Source organism: Leptosomus discolor, chromosome 3, assembly GCF_034619465.1.
Source record: "Leptosomus discolor isolate bLepDis1 chromosome 3, bLepDis1.hap2, whole genome shotgun sequence".
Lineage (NCBI taxonomy): Eukaryota > Metazoa > Chordata > Aves > Leptosomiformes > Leptosomidae > Leptosomus > Leptosomus discolor.
The window spans coordinates 80,499,945-80,522,603 of record NC_141393.1 but is presented as its reverse complement, the minus strand read 5'-3'; the positions used below and the strand labels follow the sequence as shown (position 1 = coordinate 80,522,603).

Here is a 22,659-nt window from a genome sequence, read left to right as displayed (position 1 = left end):
CTCAAGTGAAATCAGCACTATGAAAAATAACAGTAGCCTTGATACCTGCTTTACCATGGGCCTCAAAGCAACCCGGTCTTGTACTCAGTTGATTCCTGATGTCGTATGGTATGCTGGCTCGTAGCCCAGAACTGTTCCTGGTATTAACAACTCGGATTTGATACAACTTCCTTATTTAAGAAAAGGAAAACTTGTGCCTTGATGGCAGCACTGTTCAGTGACACATCTGCACTCTGTAAATGACCAGACTGAACACATGGGGGAGAAATGAGAACAGCTCTTTAGCTGAAGAGCTGCTTGAGAAGAGGCGTGCTTTGGAACGCTGAAATAAACAACAAGGATGAAAATGTACAATGTGGGATACGCAGTGTCGGATGGGATGGTGCAGTTGTTGTGAGAGTAGGGCACAGGCACTCTTCTAGTAGTGCGCTGATAACAGTAGCTGCCTAGCTTATTATAGCCTTTTCTGACAGTCAGGAAATACTATATGCCATGATGAAAAGCAGGCTGTCAGATTTATTTTTTTTTTAGCAGAAAGCAGGACAAATTGAGAATGGAATAAGTAATGCTTGATCGAATGAACACACAAATGAAACTGTTATGTTGGTAAACCAAGATACTAATGTTAGAATGAGGAAAACGTGGCACTTTTTTGTCTTAATGGGGAGAAGAAAGTGAGACTTGAGTGTTTGTAACTCAGTGATGAGCTAAGGAGGTGGGCAAGGACTGGAATTTCTGTAATCATGCTGGGCGATGGTCTTTGTTAAACCATGAAGGTGTATGCCTGTGACTGCAGTATTGGCACCCTACGAACAGAAGTGAACATGTAAACAAGATCAATCTAGATACCTTCACTGAATACTATTTGGTTTTTCTCTTCCCCACCCCCACCCCCTCCCCAAGGTTTGACATATAACGAAGATCTTTGAAGAAATGAGCATACAAACTTGGTAAAGATGTCTGTTCCAAGCCAACACCGTTCCGTTATCATCAACCCTCCTCCACCAGAATATAGAAATGACAAAAACAGTGGCTGTCAAACCAACCAACTTCAGTACTTACAGAAGGTGGTCATGAACGCCATGTGGAGACACCACCTTTCCTGGCCGTTTCAGCAGCCTGTAGATGCAGCAGCACTAAATCTTCCTGTAAGAACAATTTTGGAATTAGAGTATTAGTATGTGAAGTATGACAGGACCTGTGAAGTAATGTTAGTTTAAAACAGGGTTTTTTTGATGCAACAGATCATGAAGACTACTTTGGCATGCAAACTGCTTCCATTGATCCAAGTCTGCATCTTTGTTCACTTGCTTTCTGACCTGAGACTGCAGTAAATCAATATTTCTAAGGGACAGTAAGAATGCTTAGACAGGCCCCCTGGAGTTTTGGGATATTGGTATTCTATCTTGTCTTCTTTCCCCCTCCCTGATGGTTTAGCCCTTAACACTACACATGATGAATATTTTCTATTGCCTTTGATGTTTTTTTTATTTTTAATAGGAGGCAGCCAGCCTCTTGCAATGTCAAATACTTTACGATGGAAAAGCAGATCTGATTGCCCCTAAAGTACACTGACAAATTGGGAGCCAGTTTGAGGCACAGAAGCAATTACACCTGTAGTACTTCTTAATTTCAAACCAACTTGGGCATCTTGTTCTGAAGTTGCTAGAGGAATTAAATGTCCCTGCAAAAATGGGGAAGAAAGATATGATGATCTCATTGTACCACAGTAGTAGAACATTCTTCTAGGGGATAGAAGATCTGATGCTTAAATTCCTGTTCTGTATTGCCTTGTGGGTTTTATTCTACCAAGAGATACTGCTCTTGGTACATAAGTAGAAAGGGGTTAAAGAAAACCATGGTACGTTTCCTTTTATTTTTTTTTCTCCCTTCACCTGCATCTGTTTCTCAGGACAAACTCCTTTGGTCCGTTTGTTCAAAAGCACAGTCAAAGTGACTTTCCTTCTGTGTCTTTTCTTACCCTTTTTCCTCCTTGGAGGGAACTGTCACTTAAGGTTAATATTGAGGGTCATTCAATCAGAGTTGTAGCAACATTTGCAGATGGCCTCAGGCCAGTTCTGCCTCTCTGGATTTCTAAGGCAGCCGCTTGACTTCTAAAAGTACATGTTGGTTCAACTGTCGCACAGCTCTGGCCACATCTTGTTGCTGCATCTTCACTAGACTGACCCTGAGAGCAGAGTCAATATAACTCTGGGGATGAAGTATTCGATCAGTAACTGGGGAAACTTGCTGGCTTGTTTTTGTCAGTGACTGAGTCTTGGTCTTTGTCAAAGTCTGTCTTTGGCTTCTTTTCCCCTGTCCTGTAAACTGGAGTGCTACTTCAGGCAAATGGCTTTGAGACAACAAATGTACTGCTGTACATATACTTTTCTTAAGTGTTACTACCAGTGTAGCTCTGGATCTTATTGAAACAAATATCTGGGGGGCTTTGAACAGAGGATGTTGTATGAAAGAGCAAGGAGAAAATACGAGGTGAAGAGTTCCTGAACGCACTCTTCTGTGGGGCCTGTGACTATATAGGTGTGACTGTTTTCCTTTAAGTAAAATATTCCTGCCAACATAATGCAATTCTCCTCTCTTGCAATTTAACTTCCATAACTACGTGTGTAAGAATTTTCATGTCCTGACATTAACGATACCTGTTGTGTCACTCTGTCAAAACCACAGGATTATTACAGTATCATAAAGAAACCTATGGACTTAGGCACCATTAAAAAGCGCCTGGAACACAATTACTACACAAAAGCGGCGGAATGCATTGATGACTTTAAAACCATGTTCTTGAACTGCTACACCTATAACAAGGTATGTGAGCCACAGCCTCTTACCAGTAACCAATTCTAGTGCTCGATAGAAACAAGTCTAAAACAAGCCAATGGCGATTAGAGCCTGCACTGAATCAGTCAGTGTCCTCCTGAGCTGGTTTTTCTTTTGAAACTATTTTCTCTGAAAGCGGGGAGGGCTTTGTTGCCAGGATTGACTGAGAGCAGGTAAGCGAAGTCTAGCCTGCTGTTACAACACCTGAGTGCGTGGGCTTTTTTTGGCATGAGGATCCCACCCGCAAAAGCTCTGGGTTTTGGTTGCAGGGCTCATGAACAGAGTTTCAGGCTAGCAACCCTGAGCCATGCTCTGCTCCTCCAACAAGTTGAATGAACTTGAAGTGTGAGATCTCCCTGCGCTTGGATGTTTCTTGGCTGTGTCTTAGTACCTTTAAGCTCCAACAGCTTTCCTCAGAACACCGAGATGAATTAGGGGAGTTGCAGATCTGCCCCCTCTTCCCTCTGCTGTGGGAAGTATGTGGATATAAAGCAAGTGGGACTGTGCAATGGGACAGGGGGAGAAAGAGTATTTCAACAATGAAGCAACTTGTATTCAAGTGGGTTGGGGGGGCAGAGATGGCAAGGACTTACAGACCTCTCTGGTACTGGTGGCTGGATTCAATCTGCTAGAGTAGGGTTCTGTAGACTGTTCATTTTACAAGGTAGCCCTCCATTACTGCAGCCTCTCCTTTCCTCTGAATGTTACTCTCTTTTGCAGCCAGGTGATGACATTGTGATTATGGCCCAAGAACTAGAGAAAGTGTTTGTGCAGAAAACAGCCGAAATGCCACCAGAAGAAAGACTAGTGATTCTGAATAAAGAAAAGAAAAAAGAAAAGAAGCCAAAAGGTAAGGCCTGTATTCTATGTTGAATGGTTAACCTATTAAACAAGCAAAACCTGGAAATGGGGAATCCTCTGTAGCTTCAAGGCAGAATTCCAAATTGGCCTGGAGGTACTGCTGGCAGTTGTTGGGGAAATGTTAGCTGTCTTGAAAGAGCTGCAACACTTCTTCACCCTGATACCTCTTAACTATTTGTCTTCTGACGGCCGAAGAGCAGTGATCTTAGCTAGCTCAGTTCTTACTGGGTCACTCAACAGATTCTCTTAGGATTTAGCTATGCAAATTAGAGCTGTATGTTTTATTGTAGAGACTTATAGGTGTGAACCTCTGTGGGAACTAAACAGAATCCCAGAGCTGGAAAAGACACCAGTAATCCAACCTGCCAAATCACATACAGAAAAACACTGGTCTAAACTGTCCTCGGATGGGTGACGGAGATCTGTAATATCACTAAGCAATGTATGAAGGTCTTAACTCTCCTTAGGAAAACTGAACCTTCATGATGCAGTTTGATGCACCCTTTGCTGCTTGGTCTTTATGTGTATGTAGAAAACACCTAGATTCGCTGATCGACAAGAACATTGTTACAGTGTATGGGTTTAGTGGGATGTCTCTTTAATCTTCCCTCTGAGGTTAAGCCACGGCTTCCTTGAAGCCAAACAGGCGTACCTCGGTACGATACCCTAGCTGAGGTACGAACGGTGCTCCGTAGAGGAAGATACCAACGGTGCTCTAGGTAACAATGCTCCTGTTCGTACTGATTTGTAGAGTTTGGGTGGGAAACAGTGGTGCTGTTGACAACTGTTCAGTTCGATCATGAAAGAAATTAACGCAACATTTAAGACCGAACTGTACAACTTTCTGTTTTAAAATAACCAGAATCACAGCAGCCCATCCCTGGGACTTCAAATGAACAAAGCACAAAGCAGAAACAAGCTGAAAGCAGTGAGCAGCCTCCAGTGACGGCTCAGGAGCCACAGCAGGCTACACTACCTCCTCTGCCTGCAGCTCAGCTGACTGCTTTAATGCCAGGTGCACTGCCAATAACAAAAGTAAGTTTCCTCAAATAACTTTCAGAAAGAAAGGTACTGAAATTGCTCCTTCAGGCACTATCAGCAAAGCCATAGGAGCCATGCTTATTGCAGTACCTTTTCAAAACTTCTGTGGTGATAGAAGATACTAAGAGATCTCTCCCCAGTCTTCTAGGTCTCTGCTAAATAACTGGGCCAGTACTAATGCTAGAAACTAAGGAGAAATTGGGATGACTGCTTGGCGCATCTTTCCTTATAAATGTGGTTTTAAAACGTTGTTCTTGGAGAAACAAAGTGAACTTTAAGATGATCAAATCAAATGCTCGATTCCCCAACAATAGCCTGTTTGCTTAAACATTGTGGAACTAGCCTGGAAGGTGTTTGTAGCTCACAAAAGCAAGTTCTTGTTAACTGCAATCTGAATTGTAGGCGAACATCTGACACTTTCAGCAGACAAACACTGTGTGGCTTCCAAACCAAACACCACCCCGGCTACAGAAAAATGGATGTAAACCTTGTACATAAAGCCCGCAACCAGGCTTAAAATTATTGCAGTAATTTTTCCCCTTCTCGTGGCGGTCATCTTGTGGTACCTTCCTATCCTACCAGCTTCATGGAGTCTTCTCAAATGGCTAAGAACTGACCACAACCTGACCTGCAGGGCACCTTGTTCCTTCCTTTACACCTAAGACTGAGCCTGGCTCAAGTGCTGATCTTGTACCACCTTGTAGGTTTTCAGTCTCAACTTGTGGAAGTGCCCCATTCTGCTCTGACTTCCATAGCTGTAAACCTTTCTAGATATTTTGTGTGTGTAGTCTGAAAGCTGACCATTCTCTCCCTGTTCTTGACACCTGTATTTTAAACTGTAAAATGTTCTTTTCCTAGGCAAAAAAACATGTGAAAAAGAAGGCTGACACTACAACTACCATTTCATCAGTATTCACAGCAAGCGGTGAATCTTCTGCAACGCTTAATGAAAGAAAAGCTGTTAAAGCATGCAGAGGTGAAAAAAAAAGTACAACAGCAAATAAGCCTCTGAAGAGATGCTTGCCAGATTCCCAACAGTCACCTGGAATTCCTAAAAATATTCAGTTGTTGGAACAACTAAGACGTTGTCATGAAATACCCAAAGAAACGTTTTCAAAGAAACATGCAGCATATGTGTGGCCTCCCGTAAAACCTGTAGATGTTGCATCTTTCGCACTTGGCGAGAACCAAGGGACCACCAAATGTCCTACAAACCTGGAAACCATTAAAGTAAGTATGTTTCTGAGGGAATCGGACTATTTGTGCGCCTGCTTGAACAACCTGTGCAATGACTTGATTTTAATAGCATTAGCTGAAAAGGTGTCATGAAAGCTGCTTCTCCTTTGAAAGAAATCATGGGCATAGAAACCATATACACTTCTCTCTCAACAAACTAAGCCACAGCTTGCTGAAGAAAGTCCAAGTCCCATTGTGACTATGTGCATAGTGGCTAATCTCCTTAGATGATGCTTTCTACTTTTAAGCCCTAAATGTGCCTTAATTTTCTCTTCCTCTAGAAGAAAATGGACAATTTTGAATATAGAGATGAACAAGAATTTGCTACGGATGTTGCATCAATGCTCCTGACTTGCCACAAACAGAATTCTCCAGACCACGAAATATTTGCGATGGCAAGAAAACTTAAGGTGAGTAATCACTTAAGTCAGACTTGAAAAAGAGTAGGACTATAAGATTCCTTTGTGGTCATCTTGTGCCCTGATGTAGCATCTACTAACGTTACCGACTCCTGTGTGGCTGTGTAGTTCTTGAAAACAAGCAGCAACTTCATACCACTTTTAGAATACTGTAAAGCTGACCTCTCTGCTGTCCCCAAACTTAACTCTTTAGGATGTTTTTGAGATGCGCTTTGCCAAAATTCCCAATGAACCCGTCGCAAGTGTTCGTCCGGCACAGCCTACAAGAGAAATGACCAAAGCTCATTCCAGCGAGAGCAGTAGTGACGACTCTTCAGAAGAAAACTCCTCTGAAGACTCTGAACAGGAGATAAGAGTGCACCTTGCAAAAGTTCAGGAGCAAGTAAGCATTAGTACTCGACATGCACAACTTATCTCTCCGATAGTGCCATTTGCAATTGTCCATTCGGAGGCTTAGCCCCAAAACCAAGAATTTAAAAGATTCTGCAGTCATCTGTTTTTCTTAGTGCAGAACTTTATTTCTGTTGGTGCTGAGGTGGTAGGATGAGAGCATCCAGGAACTCTCCATGTAGCTTAGTGGCATATTCTTCTAACAGTGGCATTTCCTTCATATGTTTGCAAAGCTCTGTTTATAATCTCAGTCCCTCTTGAGCCACACAAAAGCAAGTCCTTCAATTCTACTTCAGAAAGCTCAGTATGAAGTAACACGGAAGGAATCTCATGCTAATGTGAACTGTGGCTTTGCTCCACAGGCAAAGAGTGGAATGGGTCTTGCTTTTGCTTGAACATAATGCTCTAACATGCTGCTGCTGTATCTATAAACTGTGGGGAAAATTAGCGTTTGTTCTGCGACTCAATGAGGGACAGTTTAGTGTTCAGTATGTGTCAGAGCAGCATATAGGTCATCAATTTATGAATATAGGCAAGAGGAACAACAAAGGTCTACAAGCCAGCCTTTGCAGCAGTCAGGTGTTTCGGTGTCTCTCTTCCAATTCTCATGGTCTGACTATCTTCCTTCTAATTCCTATGAGGTTTAAAAACTTGTCTTAGGTCTTTCTCTGAAGCTGTCGCTATGTCCCAACTAGTCATTTCGTATCACAAAATACCTGGGGTTAACAGGTTGGAGATGCCCAAGCCCAGTCCCACGAGCCTAATTCAGCACCACTGTAGAGGTCTAACCTAATAAGGCACTTAGGTGCTTCCCAAATGCTTAAAATTGAAGTGAGGCTGCTACAGTTATTTTTGCTTTTTTTTTTTTTAATTCCTCACAGGATGCTAGAAGACATATGTTGTTAGAAATGCCTGCATAAAAGAAGTAGCCTCACATCTTCTATAGCCATAGTCTGTGGCTAAGCTATAACATAGTAAGATGCTTGGAAAGGAAACCTCATTTGGAAAGCAAACAGCTTATTAATACCCACTCAGCTGTCACAAATTGCCTGTGATATTTAGGACCAGTTTATTGTTCTTCCTACATTGCCTAAGATTATCAGCGTTACTTTTTTTTTTTTTGCTTTTGACAGTTTAAAGCTGCCCAACAGCAGTTGCAGGTTTTGGCTAGAGCATGCCTACAGAGACCGAAAAAGAAAAAAGGGAAGGCTAAAGGGGAGAAAAGTCAGGACAAGGAAAGAGATAAAATAAAAAGCCCAATTCAAAAGAAGAAAAATCTGGAAGGGAACAAGGAATCCATGAAAAATTTGTCTTTAAACATGTAAGTGTGGGGGGACTTGCGTGGGTGTCCAATTATTTTAAACTGCTGTTACTGCAGCATGTGTTTTTCTTGCAGTCAATCAAAGAAAACCATGCAGCAGGTCTTGGCGTGTAAGTCAGAGGATGAAGATGGTGCTAAGCCTATGAATTATGATGAGAAACGACAGTTGAGTCTGGACATAAACAAACTCCCTGCCGATAGGCTTAGGAAAGTAGTCCATATACTACAGTCAAGAGAACCTGCACTGAGGAACTGTAACCCTCATGAGATGGAAATCGACTTTGAAACTTTAAAGGCTTCAACACTCAGAGAGCTACAGAAATATGTGGCAACCTGTTTAAGGAAGAGACCAAGAAAGCAGCAGCGTATGTAGTGCAAATGATCCTTTAAAAAAAATGAAACAAAACCCCCCTAGATTTGCTTTTTCTTTTGCTGCAATGTTAACTTCTGTTTCACCTGCAGCTAAAAAACCAACGAAGTCAAAAGAACAACTGAATTCCGAGAGGGAAGAAGAGCTAAAGAAGACTCTACTGGAAGTCAATTGTCGACTAAACCCATCTGGGCAAGCTCAGCAGATTCCCCCTCTCCGAGCTCAGCAGATTCCCCCTCTCCGAGCTCAGCAGATTCCCCCTCTCCGAGCTCAGCAGATTCCCCCTCTCCAGCAGTGGGAGCCGAAGAAGAAGGAGAACGTAAAGTGTAATGTGACTCTTCATTCATTTGCAACAGACAGAGCTTAAAGTGGGATTCTCCCCTGGGGCTGAGGCACTGTTATGCAGCAGGGGGGGCTTTCTCCTCAGAACAACTGAGGTCTTAAGCTTCCCATTGCTAGTTTCAAGGTTATTCCTGTGTTGAGTGAGCTGGAGGCCCAGCAACAGATCTGGTCAGTTACTTGTCCTGTCTAAAACATCTTCCTTAGGCTTGCACATAATCCTTTATTACAGGTAAAGATGAGAACAGCCTCAGAGCGTAAGGGACACTGAACACCTTCTCCCTTCACTGACATATGGAAACATGGGGCAGGGAGGAGTGTCCCGCAGTCTGCGGATTTGTTTGCAGTTTGCTTTCTGTGGCTTAGGGTTTCCAGAACGACAAACTCTAGTCTTGCTTGAGAGATTGCAGCCTCACTAATGCTGTCATGGCAGCAAAACTTCTGCATCAGTGCCAGGTGTGATGTGTTGCCTTAGTCTGAAGGAAGTGCCCTGGGAGAATCAATTCCCTTTTCCCGGCAATAATGCGTTTCAATATCCAAGGCAGAAATTCGGTCCATACTTGAGCACATCCGCACTTACTGGTGGTTCTCCTCGGGGACTGAGAACAGATCAATACAGTGGTGCTACTATGATAGGTCAAGTTGTTCCTCATTAAACTAGTGAGTGATATTATTGCCCTCTATTGGATATCTATCAATCAAGCTCCTCTGTAAAACCAGCTAGCTGAAATAATAGAAGCAGCCCTGCAAGACACAGGCTTGCACCCAGCATTAGCTCAGCCAACAGCCTTCCTGCCTGGTATATGTGATGGCTTGAAAACATCCCAGAAAGAAAAGCTGCAAGTAGCTGAAAGCAGTTGTGAAGAATATGTTGTGGGGAGAGGGAGGAGGCAGGCCAGGGAATCTTTACAACTGGCATCTGGCTTGTTTACAAGGCAGAGCTTAAGCTGGCGCTACAAGACTTGTGTCCAGGGAAACGAGCATCCATGTAGCTTCTCGTTTGCAAAGCCTCCATCAGAGCAACACGCTTTGAAACAGCTTTTGGACTGCAAAATCACTATAACCTGAGTTAAAGCAGCCCTGCAGATGCAAAACAGTCAGATGGTGGGGAGGCGGCAGAAGATGATAGTTCTGGGGTACCTATGGCTTGGGAAAGAGGAGACTTGGCTAGAGATAAAGACCTCAGCATGCAAGTCTGGCAGCAGCAACAAGCACAGAAACAGGCTCTTAACAGCAGGGAAACTTGAAATGTGTCTTAAGACAGGACAGCGTTAACATGCTTTAAGACTGCAAGTCGTGTGATTACGGCTTCTCCTTGGCTATTTCATTCAACCAGCTTGCTGCTGGTAAAGCTCCCTCCTCTCTAAAGGTCTCAAACCCACTGCTAAATGGACAGGGGACAAGGAAATGGCAGAAGATGAACTGTTATATGGGAGAAGAGACCTTACAAGACTGATCTTAGTCTTGCATATGAAGACTGCTCCACTGCAGGTTGCTCTAAACTCTTTCTTTTTCTCCTGCAGCCAAAAAGACCACCAAGTCCAGCCCTCGAGTAAGAAGACTGAGCGACAGCACCACCTCCTCAGAGTCCGACAGCAGCACTAGCTCCTCTGACACCACCAGCAGTAGCAGCAGTGGTTCCAGCTCCTCAGACAGCAGTGACTCTGAATTGGGTTAGAAAGCTTCCTTTTGTGTTTGTGTAGGCAAAACATCTGCCTTCTCAGTTACCACTGACTGTTCCATGTGCTTGCCAAGGATTTTGATTACCCTTGTAGGTTTCATCCACATTGAAGCCTCAATTCCAGTGCTATTCAATGAGTGTCTTAATACTGAGTTTTTAGGGTAAAATAACAAACAAAAAGAAAGAAAGAAACAAAAACCCACCCAAAAACACCACTACAACATCCACTCAACTTATCAGCTGAAAACTTTAGGGACCAAAATCAGCCAGCAAGAGGTCTGTGTATCTAACCTGGAGAGCTGACGAGGAGGCTATAGCTTGCTCTTGTGGTTTTGATTCCTTTCTGAAAGTGTGATTGACTTCATCTTCGGCTTCTGGCCTGCAGCATGAAGGGTACCTTACCTTGTTGGCAAGGCTTAGTCCCCAGGCTGAGGGCCAGAAGTGCCAACAGCACTGGCTGCAGAGCCAAAGTCTGCCCCGGTGCTGAAGTGCCTCAAGCTCCTTCAAGGGACGTTACAGCGCTGCAGCACCAGGGTATTGGAATGACGATTCTCTCTGGACACAGACCTCTCCCCAGTTTTCCAGGACAGAACAGCTCTGCCAAACTGGAGGTGTACAATGTAGATATCTGCACGAGGTAGTGCTGTAAGGGGAGGTGAATGCTCAAGCCTTTGCAGTGTGGGGAAGCAAGCGCAGTGAAGTCAGTGATGGCTGCAAAGACCTCGATCCTGCAGGAATCTTTGTGGTGGTTTTTATATCTTGCAGCAGTTCTCTAAACACATAGTCAAATATTCAAGATAATGTTCCTTTTGCTGTGAGGTTGGGCTCTCTATATACAACTGCAACTCACATCTTGTATGTGTAAATAGTGAAACAGATGTCAATGATTTTTTTTTTTTTTTTTTTAATTACTTTTCTCCTCTTTTTTCCCATCCCCATCTTTCTGCCTACCTCGCTGTTTTTATAGAAACCTGCTCAAAACGGGCTGGAGCCAGGCAGAACTGTCCAACTCCTAAGAAAAAGCGTAAGGTAATGAATTCAACTGACTGGAATGGATATAACACTTTTGCCCTGAACAAAGTTATTTATGTACAACGGTGCTGGAAATGACACAACTTTGTCAGGAGATAATGAATATGGCTTGAATGCTACATGTTCTGTAGGACAGATTTACATGGAGATGTTAAATCTGCTGTTTGTTAAAAGTAGCTTATGTATCTGTATAGAAACCGATGTACTGGGAGAACTCCTGAGGCTTTTACCTCTTACAGTCTGTGTGGTAATTCCACGTTGGGTGAAGGAGAAAGGAAGAGAAGAGAGGGGGATGCTCCACACACTCCACCCCACCCACACCCACACAAGTCAAATCCTCTCCAGCTTGGTCTTTGAGTATAGAATTGACCTCATAAACAGTGCAAACCCCACTTGAAGAAAGAATATTTATCTAGGAATCACCTCACTTCTACCCCTGATAATACATAAATTCTACAACGTACTAGTCACTTTCAGGATACTTTATATTATTTATTTCTATGGTGTTATGATGAGCAACAGCAGTTTCATCTAGAAATAGTTTTTTATGCCTCTAAGATTGAATTGCTCTATTCCTGTACATACAGTGGGTGTTAATTCTTGTCAGGGTTGGCTGCCTTTCACAATTTCCCTTGAAGCTACCAGAGACAGAGACCTCAGATTTCAAAGCATGATCACAGCAAAGCCTTCATTCTTCTTACAATAGACTTGCTTTCGCTGGAAGTGCTTAGTTGGATACAGGAAACCAGGCTGCCAATGTATTATTCAGCTGCTCCTTCTGCATCTTCATAAGCAAAGACTGAGGAGAGGAATTATGCAACACCTTCTTTTTTTTTTTTTCCTTTTTTTTTTTTTTTTCTTTTGTTGTTTAAAAATGGGAGGCTCTGCAGGGACAGAACGACAGCAATAAACTTGACAAAACAGGACCCAGGAATTAAGCTTCAGCTTGGTCAGTTATAACAGCCCCTAACTGACTTGCAAACATCATACTTCAAATCCTCACATTACCTTTTGTTCTCATGGCTTTTCTGTATCTGTCAGACCAAGGCAATGCACTTCCCCTCAGGGGTCTTTGTCATCTAAACTCTTGGAGAATGCCAGGTTAGTACCACGATACAGGGACTACTGAATCCTATCAACAGTGGAAATGGAGGCATTGTGGGGAAGGGCGATCAAATAGCTGTAAACTTTAAGATTTGGCTGTGTTAACTACTGCAATCTCTCTCTAGACCATACCACAGAAGACCTCCAGCAATGCTGTTCCGCAAGCACAGCCTTCATCTCTTACTAGTAGCTTGCAAAATCGTGAATCATTCAACCTGCAGCAGCCACCTCTCAGTGTACTGCAGGGGTTTCTGCCTTCACAGAATAGACTCCTTCCACTGTCAGAACTAGATGCCCAGTCTCCCTCAGGTAACATCTTTGCGGCAAGAACCCTGGCTCTGTGTGTGACAGCTGAGGAAAGAAGGGAGGGCAGGACGGACACTGTGTTGCCCAATAAGCTTATCTCGGAGCTTTGGGGGTTATCAAGTGGGTAACAGAAAAAGTTCTTGCAGGGTATGGATGGTAAAGAGAATGATGTAAATAAAACTGAGGTGGTGCTGAGGATCGGCTAGAGTTTCAGATGGATGGGGCGCTTGTGGTGGGGCAGAATAGTCTTAAACTGGGAGGAGGTGTTTGTGCCTCCCTCCAACAAGATGGAAAATGAGACTTTAATGAACCTAGGGCCACGGGCACTGCTGACCACCTTAAGGCAGGAGTTAGATGCCATCACCGCCACTCAAGTTCATGTCTGAAATCCCTGTTAGCTCAATGGAAGGCGTGGTGCCATAGGCTCTCCGAATCGATTGGGGTTGTCCAGCCACATCAACCATTAGGTTGCTTAGAAACTTGATCCAAGGAACTGTTCTTTTTCCTCCTTCACTTCAAAAGGTCTAAGAACTTCAGACGCTTCTGAAGTTTTGGTAAAAGACAACTTCAGCTGGTAGCTGATTAACTGAGAAATCAACTAAAAGCTAATTACAAATAACAGTCTCAAATAGTGTAGCTGGGCTACATATCTTCATAGCCAGTTAACCCACAGATCTAAACAGTGACCTAATTTTGAGATATACAACTGCACTTTGCTCATTAGTGGAAATCATGCGCCCCTTCTTTCTCAGGTATGATCTCAGCTGTATCTCCTCTGCCTGATACTCCAGACCAGCAAGCTTCTCCAAGGACAAATCAGTCTCCTGTCACCCAGTGCACACTTGCTCTTCCAGAGGTGAATACATCCTTCTCTCCAATGCATTATATTTCCAAGAACTTCTTTAAAGCACGTTCTTTAAAGAAGATCTAGTAGGATATTCCAGGCTTGAATTTGATGCAACAGAGGCCACTTAAGGTTTGCAACCAAAGTTGCCTAAAACCCCACTAACAAAGCCATTCTCCTTTACCAGGGCACTAATTCATTGCCTGTTGGCTGCCACACAAAAGGAAAGCGTTTGGCTGATCAATATATCCAGTTTATAATACGCTATAATGCATATTTTATTCCTTTTCAGTGCTATAGCTTCAACCGAAGTAACCCTTGCACAGGTTAAAAGTCCACCCTGTAAACCGACAGTTTCACCAAAGTGATGGGCAGCTCATACTCTGTGTTCCTGTTTTCTAGAAATATCAGTGCCATAAGCTCAGTAATACTCTGAAGACTCTAGGGGCTTTCCTGGAAAAGTGTGTGGGTTTTTCTTCCTGTTCCTAAAGCCATGGAAACTGCGTCTGTCAGGGTCATAGATGAGGTGGTGAAATATTTAGTCACCGCTGATTTCTGTCTTGGGATGTTCTTGGAGAGCATCTTGGTTAGAAGAGCCTCTGTGTTACAAAGGAAGTTATTGATGTTACTGCAGCAGCATGATGTCTTCCATCTGAAGATGTTTAACTACCTTTCTTAATATGCTTTCAAACATAGATGCTTTCGACAGGTTTTAATAGCTTTTCTTTTCCAAAAGGGGCAGAAACTACCTCCTGAGTCCCATAAGAAAGGAAGAAAAGCAACTCGCCCTTTCCCATCTGTGCCCGCTGTCCAAGGCAGCCAGTAGATATTGCGAGCCTCTGGTCTGTGCAACACCTTCCCCAGTTCGAGGGGATCACTACACAGTCTTGCACAGAGAAAAACTGCCACTGAACTGAAATCACACAGCTGCCCTTCACCCTGATCCATTAGCTAGAGGGGAGCAATTGGCTCTACAACAGTAAAAGCCAGCTCCTATTACGTTGTACCGTGTCGAGGGTTGAAGAGTTCATATCACTTCTTGTATTCTACCCACTCCATCGCTTGGGATCTCTGAGCAGTTCGTGTTCTAAATCCAAAGTGTTAATGTCAGAATTTGCTTTGACTACCATAACATGAATGAAATCTAATTCTTCCCTGGTGTTTACAGAAGCTAGAGCTGCAACAATTTACTGCTCTAAGCTTCTAAAGCTTTAATCCTGCTCCTGGATAGGAAGAATCCACATCTCGAGCACTTCAGAACATATTTTGAAGTCTAACTTCTCTTCTAGGTATCCAACACAACTTCCCAGGGTGACAGTGCTGACTGGAGCCAACAAGCTGAGAAGGCCGTACATCTAGACAGACCAAATACACCTCCAAACAAGGCCAGTGAGGGAACTGCTGCTGGCCATAAGTCAAGAATAAAATCTGTATTGTCATAATAAAAACTGTAACTAATATCTGCGGGGCAAAGTTAAGAATGTGTATGAACTTGGTTTAATGAAATAAAATGCTAAATACTCGTCCATTAATCAGTTTGCAGAATAATGCAAGGGGGGAGGTTTTCTCTTGCTCTTTCTTTTTCACTTTTTTCTTTCAAAACTGTTTGTTTGGGTGTTGGGGTTTTTTTTTTTAAAAAAAGGAAGTTAAGTTAAATGGATGTTTGGTTCTTGTTCTGTGTTAAAATATGTAAAGCAAAGAACATTTCGAAGCCCATGGCTGCAAGTACTCTTGACATAGCTGCATATTCCTGTGTTCTACCTAGAGCTTTAAGACAGACATGACTATAAATTAATTTTCAGTTTGCTTCAGGTAGATCTTGGCAGGTATAACAGGTTGATCAAATTGAGCTTAACAATGGGGTATGTGCAGCTCTCTTGGAGTATTCAGTGCTCAAGACTGTTGAGTTTCTTACATGAAGATTCAAGCTGCCTGTATGAGGATAAATGACTGATGAAAGAAAGATGCCTATTGTACTAAGAGGGACACCTTAACACACTAGTTCTCTGCTCTGGAGGAGAACAAGGCTCTGATAAGCAAAATCTACCTAGATCAAATGCCATTAACTGGACCTGGAATCCACGAGAATGGAGATACCAGGATTTGGAACCCCTTCAGTAGTACTTCAGAGCCTCCAGAGGGCTTTCTTCCTGTTCTGTTCCACTGTATAGTAAAAATGCTCCTGCTTGCTTTCAGTTATACCACCTCACAGGCAATGCATGGGGGCGTAGGGTAAAGGCCACGCAGTGTTCTTGTCTTGACTTTTGGAGGCTCTGAGGTCTTTCTGAAAAAACCCTTTAATGACAAACTGGCTGAGGGTTTACACAGGTATTTAAAACAAACAAAACCCACAGGCCTCATACAAAACTACTGTTAGGTAAGGATGATGTATAGAAACAAGAAGGATGTTCTCCATACTAAAATATTGTCAATGGACCTTCCTTAAGTTCCGTCTTGTGAATTTATATTTTCCAGAACCAAAAAATTGAGAGGCGGACGTAAAAGATTGGGTAAAAATAGCTACAAATAATAATGACTTTTAGTGCATTGCTGAAGAATCTCAAAATTGGTGAGAAAACATACTGAAGTCTGCTTGGACTGCTGGATTTGCACTCATAATCTGCCAAAATTAGGATAGTTTGTTGTAGATATTCCCAAACAGGTCCAGTCAAAACAGCGGTGTGCTAATGTAAGAACTAAGCAGGCAACGGGTGATTAGTGACTGTAGAGTGGTTTTGCCTCTTCCATGTTTTCCTTTTTCCAATAATTTCAGGATACAAGTGTGAAGAGTACAAATTCCTGGGGCAGTTTATGTAAAGCAACGACACATCCAGCTCCCGTAAAACCATCATCTGAGATCTTCAAGCAGTTCAGGGAAGCAGCATTAAAGAGGAAGGGAGAGGAAGAACAGCTGTCAAAAAGCCCTCTGGTGCAAGCAGAGAGGAAACTGCAAAACCTTCCTCAAGGAAAAAACAGGTTTGTAACCACATACGTTTCAATAGCATTCTGGTTTGTGCTGGCATGGTACTGGCTGGCTCAGTTATTCAGGAACAAATGGTTCGGATCAGATAATTGCCGTGTGTCCGATGAAGGGGGGGAGCCGTACCACTCTAAACACAACTGCACATCCAACATGCACAAAGCGGCTTTCTCCCTCGCAAATCAGTACCATTTCAGCAGCCAAAGAAACTTCTCAGGTGCTCTTTTATTTTCTGGGGGGTTTTTGGCTTTCTTTTGGTTTGGTTCTTTGCATTTTTTTGTCCCCTGGAGCATCCAGTTCCTCTGGCCATGACCAGAACTCACACCTGTCCTCAGTACCTTCCTTTCCTGTATCTGTGGCCAGGAAAATCCCCATCTCATTGCTATCCTGAGGGGAAGTAGGATAATCTAGTCTTCAAGAACTTGGTCTTACCGTAGCTAAAGGAGTTGCAGCGTGCACCACCTCAGCCAGCAGAATTCTTTGCGTTGCTGTAGAGAAACACAGTCAAGAAGCTACTGCTGTAGTATTCTTCCCCCGCTGTTGGCAGCCGCTGTTTCCGTGAGTGCCCACAGACGTATCCCAGTCTGAGGTCTATTACTATGCTGAGTGGGAGAGGTGCCTGCCTACTAATTACTGCATTGCAGTAATACCTTTTATTGCTGTTTGCCACCTTTTGGAAATTCTGCTGTCTGTAATATTTCCCTCTTCAGTAGTCTTGATTTTCTCTTCTCTCTTTGACCCTGGGAAAGATGTCAGAGCCCATTCCCAAGTTCTCCTGCTCCTGCCCGGCGCTGGCTGTATTGGAATAGGTCACTTGTTTGGAGCCTGTTATTTTAATAAACAGAGCATTTTGGAGACTTAAGAATATACTCCTTGTTCAGAACAAACAGTGAACAGTCCAGGCACCTTCAGGTTTCCACGAGGAGGAAACCAGGCACGTAGTGCTATGGAATAAGACATTACAGATGCTTGCACTGATTTAAATTGTCCGCAGAATTCTGTTCAGGTGCAAAGGCTGGTTATGAAGAAAAAGAAGAAACAACTTTTACCCTATACCGATCTCTTCTCCTGTCTTTAAAGGGGCCCTGAAGACAATGCAGTGGGTGCTACGGCAGGGACAGCCTGTAAGCAGGAAAAAGAAGAGGTTAAGAGCAAAAACCACGCTCTTGTTCAAGATCAGAAGTTGGCTAGAAAAATGGAAGAACAACGCAGGAGAAGAGAAGCAGTAAGCTGCTGGGTCTTGCCAGCTGACTTTGTTTCAACTTTAGTAGAGAATGAAAAATGTCAGCCCAGGTCCTTATTGTGAAGGGCCTGAGTGATTAAAAACAACAGAACTATGCTACCTGAAGAGTTAGTCCAGAAAATAAATAGGAAACTCAAAGGAGGTCTTCAAGTGACGTAATATGAAAAACTCTTTAGTTCTGTTACTCCCATAAGCTTAGAATAATTGCGTGATAAACTCAAATTTTCAGGAGGAGGCCCTGCCCTCTGAATAATTTCACACTTCAAGTCTTGCAAGCTGCCTACCATCTTTAACGTATTCCACGTCAACAAAAGCGCTAGACATACTGTCCTGGTCTGAAATACCAAAACTGAGCCTTTTTAAAACTAACTTACTGGTTTTATTGGTGTAGGTAATGAAAGTTTTTTTAATTGCCTTTTTTTTCCAATGAATTTTCTTTAAAAAAAATTCCTAATACAGTACAGTGGAATGTAAGAACTGCAGTGCGAGCTCATGCTGGACTCAGATAAGCTCTACTGAAGCTTTCATCCTGTTCAGGTCTTTTCAGAGAGGGCTTCAGCAACATGCCCACCCAACCTTGTAACAACAGAGGAAGCACAGACTTGTGGGGAAGAAGCTCTGTAGTGTTTTCTTAAACCTTTATTAAATATTTGACCTGCATAGTAGTCATTAATGTCTGACTCCCCTGAAAATACATCAATTTGCTTTTTTTGCAGACAGCCCATACAATTGATCTGAATCTGCAGCGTGACATCCTGGAAGCTTTTGAAGATTATCTCGAGTGAAAGCTGTAGTTAATATAGAACTGAACTTCGACACTACTACAAACCATACAACTCTGAAAATGTACTAGTTACAAACTTCCATGTTAAGACCACTGTAAATAGCATGTAAGCGCCTCTCAAATGTTTGATATTTAAAGCTTGTTCATTGGCACCTGAAGCACCACAACATCTTTTTGCTGCTTATTTATAACATACTTGTTCTTTTCGTATGTTGTGTATATATGTGACAAAACATCAGCTTCTTGATTTTTTTCTTATTTTATTAAACCAACTTCTTTCAGAAACGCTTGAGAATCTGTTATACTGAGTATAGCCAAATTCTTGTTTGACTGTATGAAATCAAAGTATACTAAATATGCACATACAGAAACTACTTTAAACCCAGGTCTTGCCAATTAGATGACGGCCATCAAAAAAATCACTTTACTACTATGACACACTTGCACAGAATCTGGGCTGTGACAAAAAGCCTCTGGAACAGTGATAATTTCTAAAGGGTGTGTAACATTATTTGTAATCATAAAAAATCCCGTTTGTCAGAACTCTGTAATTTCAGCAGCAAATCCTGTATACTTGCATGTCTTTTAAGGCCCAGACATGTTGATCTTCTGTTTAATGTATTTTTTGTTAACATAACATTTGGATAAGGGTGCAAGCATGTTTCCCAGACAGTTCTGGTTCTTCACAGAGAGGAATTATCTAAAATATTCCACTTCTGGCTCCAGTTTGAAAGGCTTTCTGATTAATGCAAGATTTTATTAATGTTGGGACACTTGTCTGAAGTAGGAACTAGAGCGTAAAACCCCTGCATTTTTGTTGATTACATATAGCTACCTCAAATTAAGTACAGGACTAATAACACATTGTTTTATAGAATTAGTACCAAAACACAATGTGTATTACAGAAATGTTGGGTGCAAGGGGCCCCCTCGAGATAATCTAGTTCAGTGGCCTCCAAACATTTTTCATCATGCACCCCATCATTAAAAAATTTTTAGTATGCACCCCAAGACATGTATATTTATTCATTTATAAATTATATACATGTTCTACTGTACTAATACATTATTTACATTATAAAAACATACACAAAAAAGGGAAACTAAAAATATTTTAAATAGTGTGAATTTAATTTTGCTTAGTTGTTTTCATTTTGTTTAATTTATTTCGTGATCTTTAAAAAAAGGTTTTGTATTCAGTATTTTCTTCCCACACTCCACTTTAGAGACCACTGATCTAGTTGAACCTCACCCTCAAAACTCTCTCTCCCTATGCAGACCTCTGGTCTGCCTAGTTCCTGGAACAAAGTTGGAACTGAAGGTAACACTGCCCATGTTATGGTGAGGGTCTGCCACAGACCACCCGACTAAGTACCCTAAGTGGACAAGACTCGACAAATAACTGAATTTTCAAGACGAGGGAAATAAATTGCATCTAAATCCATAAATGACAGCTAAACAGTTGCCTGGTCTCTCAGGTAACAGGCTGATGAGCTAGTGCTATCTACAAAATACCTATTCTGCCATAAAATCCTGCTCGATATCTTCTGCCATTGCTGGAACGGTAGTATTCCATTCAATAGCAGAAAGAGCATATATTGACAGATGCTTAGATTGGGGTATCACCCCTTGAGGTGTTTGAGGAAGTCCTCTTATGTGAGCCCTGCCCGGACGCCTGCTCAAGTGTATGCTGTTTGGGAGATTTGAGTACTTGGCTAGGAAGGGGATTTGGGGTGAAAGACGGGTCGTAATGTCAAGTGGTGCTGTTAGGATGTGTTGTTTCACATCCAGATCAAAAGTGATTCAGGCCTGCCTTCGCTTGTAGTTTATACATCATTAATAGCTATTTGTCCTGTGATAAAATATTGCAGTTCATTCAGGACTCCCTACCTTGCTGTCAAATGGACACACCTTTCTGACTGGGCTAATGCAAGCTCAAGATCTCTTGCTTTGGAAATAAGAGGTGAGGGAGGGAAGGGCGAGAATTTATTTTCTGCATTTCATCCATTCTGTACATGGGGATTGCTAATGGTATGAACTGGTAATTTCGCCCCTTCAAAAACTAATTCCAGCTTCCATGACTCTATAGTGTCACGATGACTTAAAGTCACAGTGTCAGTGATGCTAAGGCTAATCTGATAAACCCTTTATTTGCAACCTAGGATTCACTTAAAGAGGTGTCGTAGTCTAACCCCATCCGGCAACTAAGCACCGTGCAGCCGCTCGCTCACTCTTCCCCCCCGCCCAGTGGGATGAGGAGGAGAATATAAAACAAATAAAACTCACGGGTTGAGATAAGAACAGTCTAATAATCACAGAACATTATTCTCATACTAAATTAAAAACACACATTGTTGTAATAGCTCAAACAGAGTCCCTTGTATAGCATTAATAGAAAGACTCGCTAAAGCCTTAGGCCACAAGAAGTGAATTTGAGCTGAACTTACACTTAGTTACAGGAAGGGAGGGCCCGAAACCAGTGCATCCTGTGAAAAAAAAGGTAACCACATCCATTAGCAGAAGCTGCATCCCAGAGCTAAGAAAAGAAACAACCAGCCTGGAGACAGTGAAAGAATGCACTGAGGAACAAGAAGACCCCAGACCCAAATATTACTATTGGACTGAACCACCTTATGAGGGGAAGGGAACTTAGACTGTACGGGTGTAATTGCCCAGCGATTTCTCTCTTGGGGGTTCCTCTCCGGAGGCAGCCAGCTCGAGCTCTTTTGCCATTGTACCATCGGAATAAATTATTTTTATAAGATTCGATGCCTGAGATTCTGCTACAGGAAAACTAGGGTAGAGAAATTTCTTTAACCACTCTTTATCAGCAACTAGGAAGAAAATTAACTCTATCTCAGCTGAAACCAGGACAAGAGGATAATCAGTTCCTGCCTCCAGACAGAAGGCTGAGTTCAGAGGAAAGGGAGGTGGCTTCCAAACATAAATGAGTAGCAAGCCTATAATGATAGCCCAAAGCTATCACCACACTCAAGGAAGCAGGAATACCACTTGTGTAAGATATCCCCTGCAAATACGGAGCTGCTTAAACAGTTACCTACCAGTTAAAATCGGTATTAAGTTCTGTTACGCTGTGGATTTACCTTGATCATTTGTGAAAAGAGCTGCACTAACGCGTTATTTTTATACTTGAGTCTACACTGGTAGATTGTATCTACGTGTAAATGAAGGGTAAGATAGTTAAAAGCTTTAAAAAGTTCCTCTGTGATTAATAAATGGAATATGTTCATTTTTTTGCTATCAACTATGAGTTGGTCAGGCTGGAGGCAAGAGTCAGTGATGTGCAAAGTTGTCCTCTTTTGTCTCTCAGAGAAATGGGATTAGTTGAACTGACAAAAGATAAGCAGGCAGATGGCACATTATGGAGGGCAAAGCACACTGTCAAAGCACGTAAGACAATCTGCCCTGGGGCTGGTTTGGCTTGGCACCCATTAAAACAATAATTTACAGCAGAAGACGAGAAAATCAAAATATAAGGAAGACAGAAAACTAAGTGGCGAGGTTCTCCATTTTTCTTACTCAGATATGTAGAGCTTTCTAAGCTTTCTTCTGCAAAATGGTGGAAAATGCATGGAAGTATTTGCCTTGTACAACCCAGTTTGCCACACATACGTGCAGGCAGTGTGGTCCTAGAGTACAAAGAAAATGTTCCTCAATAAAAGAGGAATTCTACCGCTTCCTTGGCAAACAGGACAGCTGAGGTATCACAGCTGGAGGTGCCCAGAAATGCCGGGCCAAGGTGTGCAGCACGGTATGCAGCAATTTCACTGTGCAAAAGCCGCTCAGAACAGCTAGGTCCTCAGCCCTGTCGTCTTCCCAGCTCTGATACTGGATCTGTATCTAATCTCT

General features: G+C 42.5%; 1 protein-coding gene across 1 annotated transcript; it reads left to right on the top strand.

Moving 5' to 3' along the window:
- The first annotated feature begins 956 nt into the window (after positions 1 to 956).
- On the top strand, positions 957 to 18,790 carry BRDT (bromodomain testis associated). Its single transcript, XM_086463060.1, has 19 exons — positions 957 to 1,148; positions 2,689 to 2,826; positions 3,559 to 3,688; positions 4,562 to 4,734; positions 5,599 to 5,970; positions 6,258 to 6,386; positions 6,589 to 6,777; positions 7,919 to 8,106; positions 8,182 to 8,471; positions 8,569 to 8,672; positions 8,784 to 8,807; positions 10,347 to 10,488; positions 11,464 to 11,525; positions 12,758 to 12,941; positions 13,691 to 13,794; positions 15,072 to 15,212; positions 16,556 to 16,758; positions 17,843 to 17,987; positions 18,722 to 18,790. The coding sequence occupies exons 1-19, from the start codon at positions 957 to 959 to the stop codon at positions 18,788 to 18,790; spliced, it is 2,979 nt and encodes a 992-aa protein (XP_086319186.1).
- Positions 18,791 to 22,659: the final 3,869 nt, after the last annotated feature.

Coding starts and splice junctions, on each gene's coding strand:
- BRDT (XM_086463060.1), top strand. CDS start 957: ATGTCTGTTCCAAGCCAACACCGTTCCGTTATCATCAACCCTCCTCCA. Junction 8,808..10,346: donor AGGAGAACGTAAAGTGTAAT/GTGACTCTTCAT, acceptor GCAGCCAAAAAG/ACCACCAAGTCCAGCCCTCG. Junction 10,489..11,463: donor CAGCAGTGACTCTGAATTGG/GTTAGAAAGCTT, acceptor CTGTTTTTATAG/AAACCTGCTCAAAACGGGCT.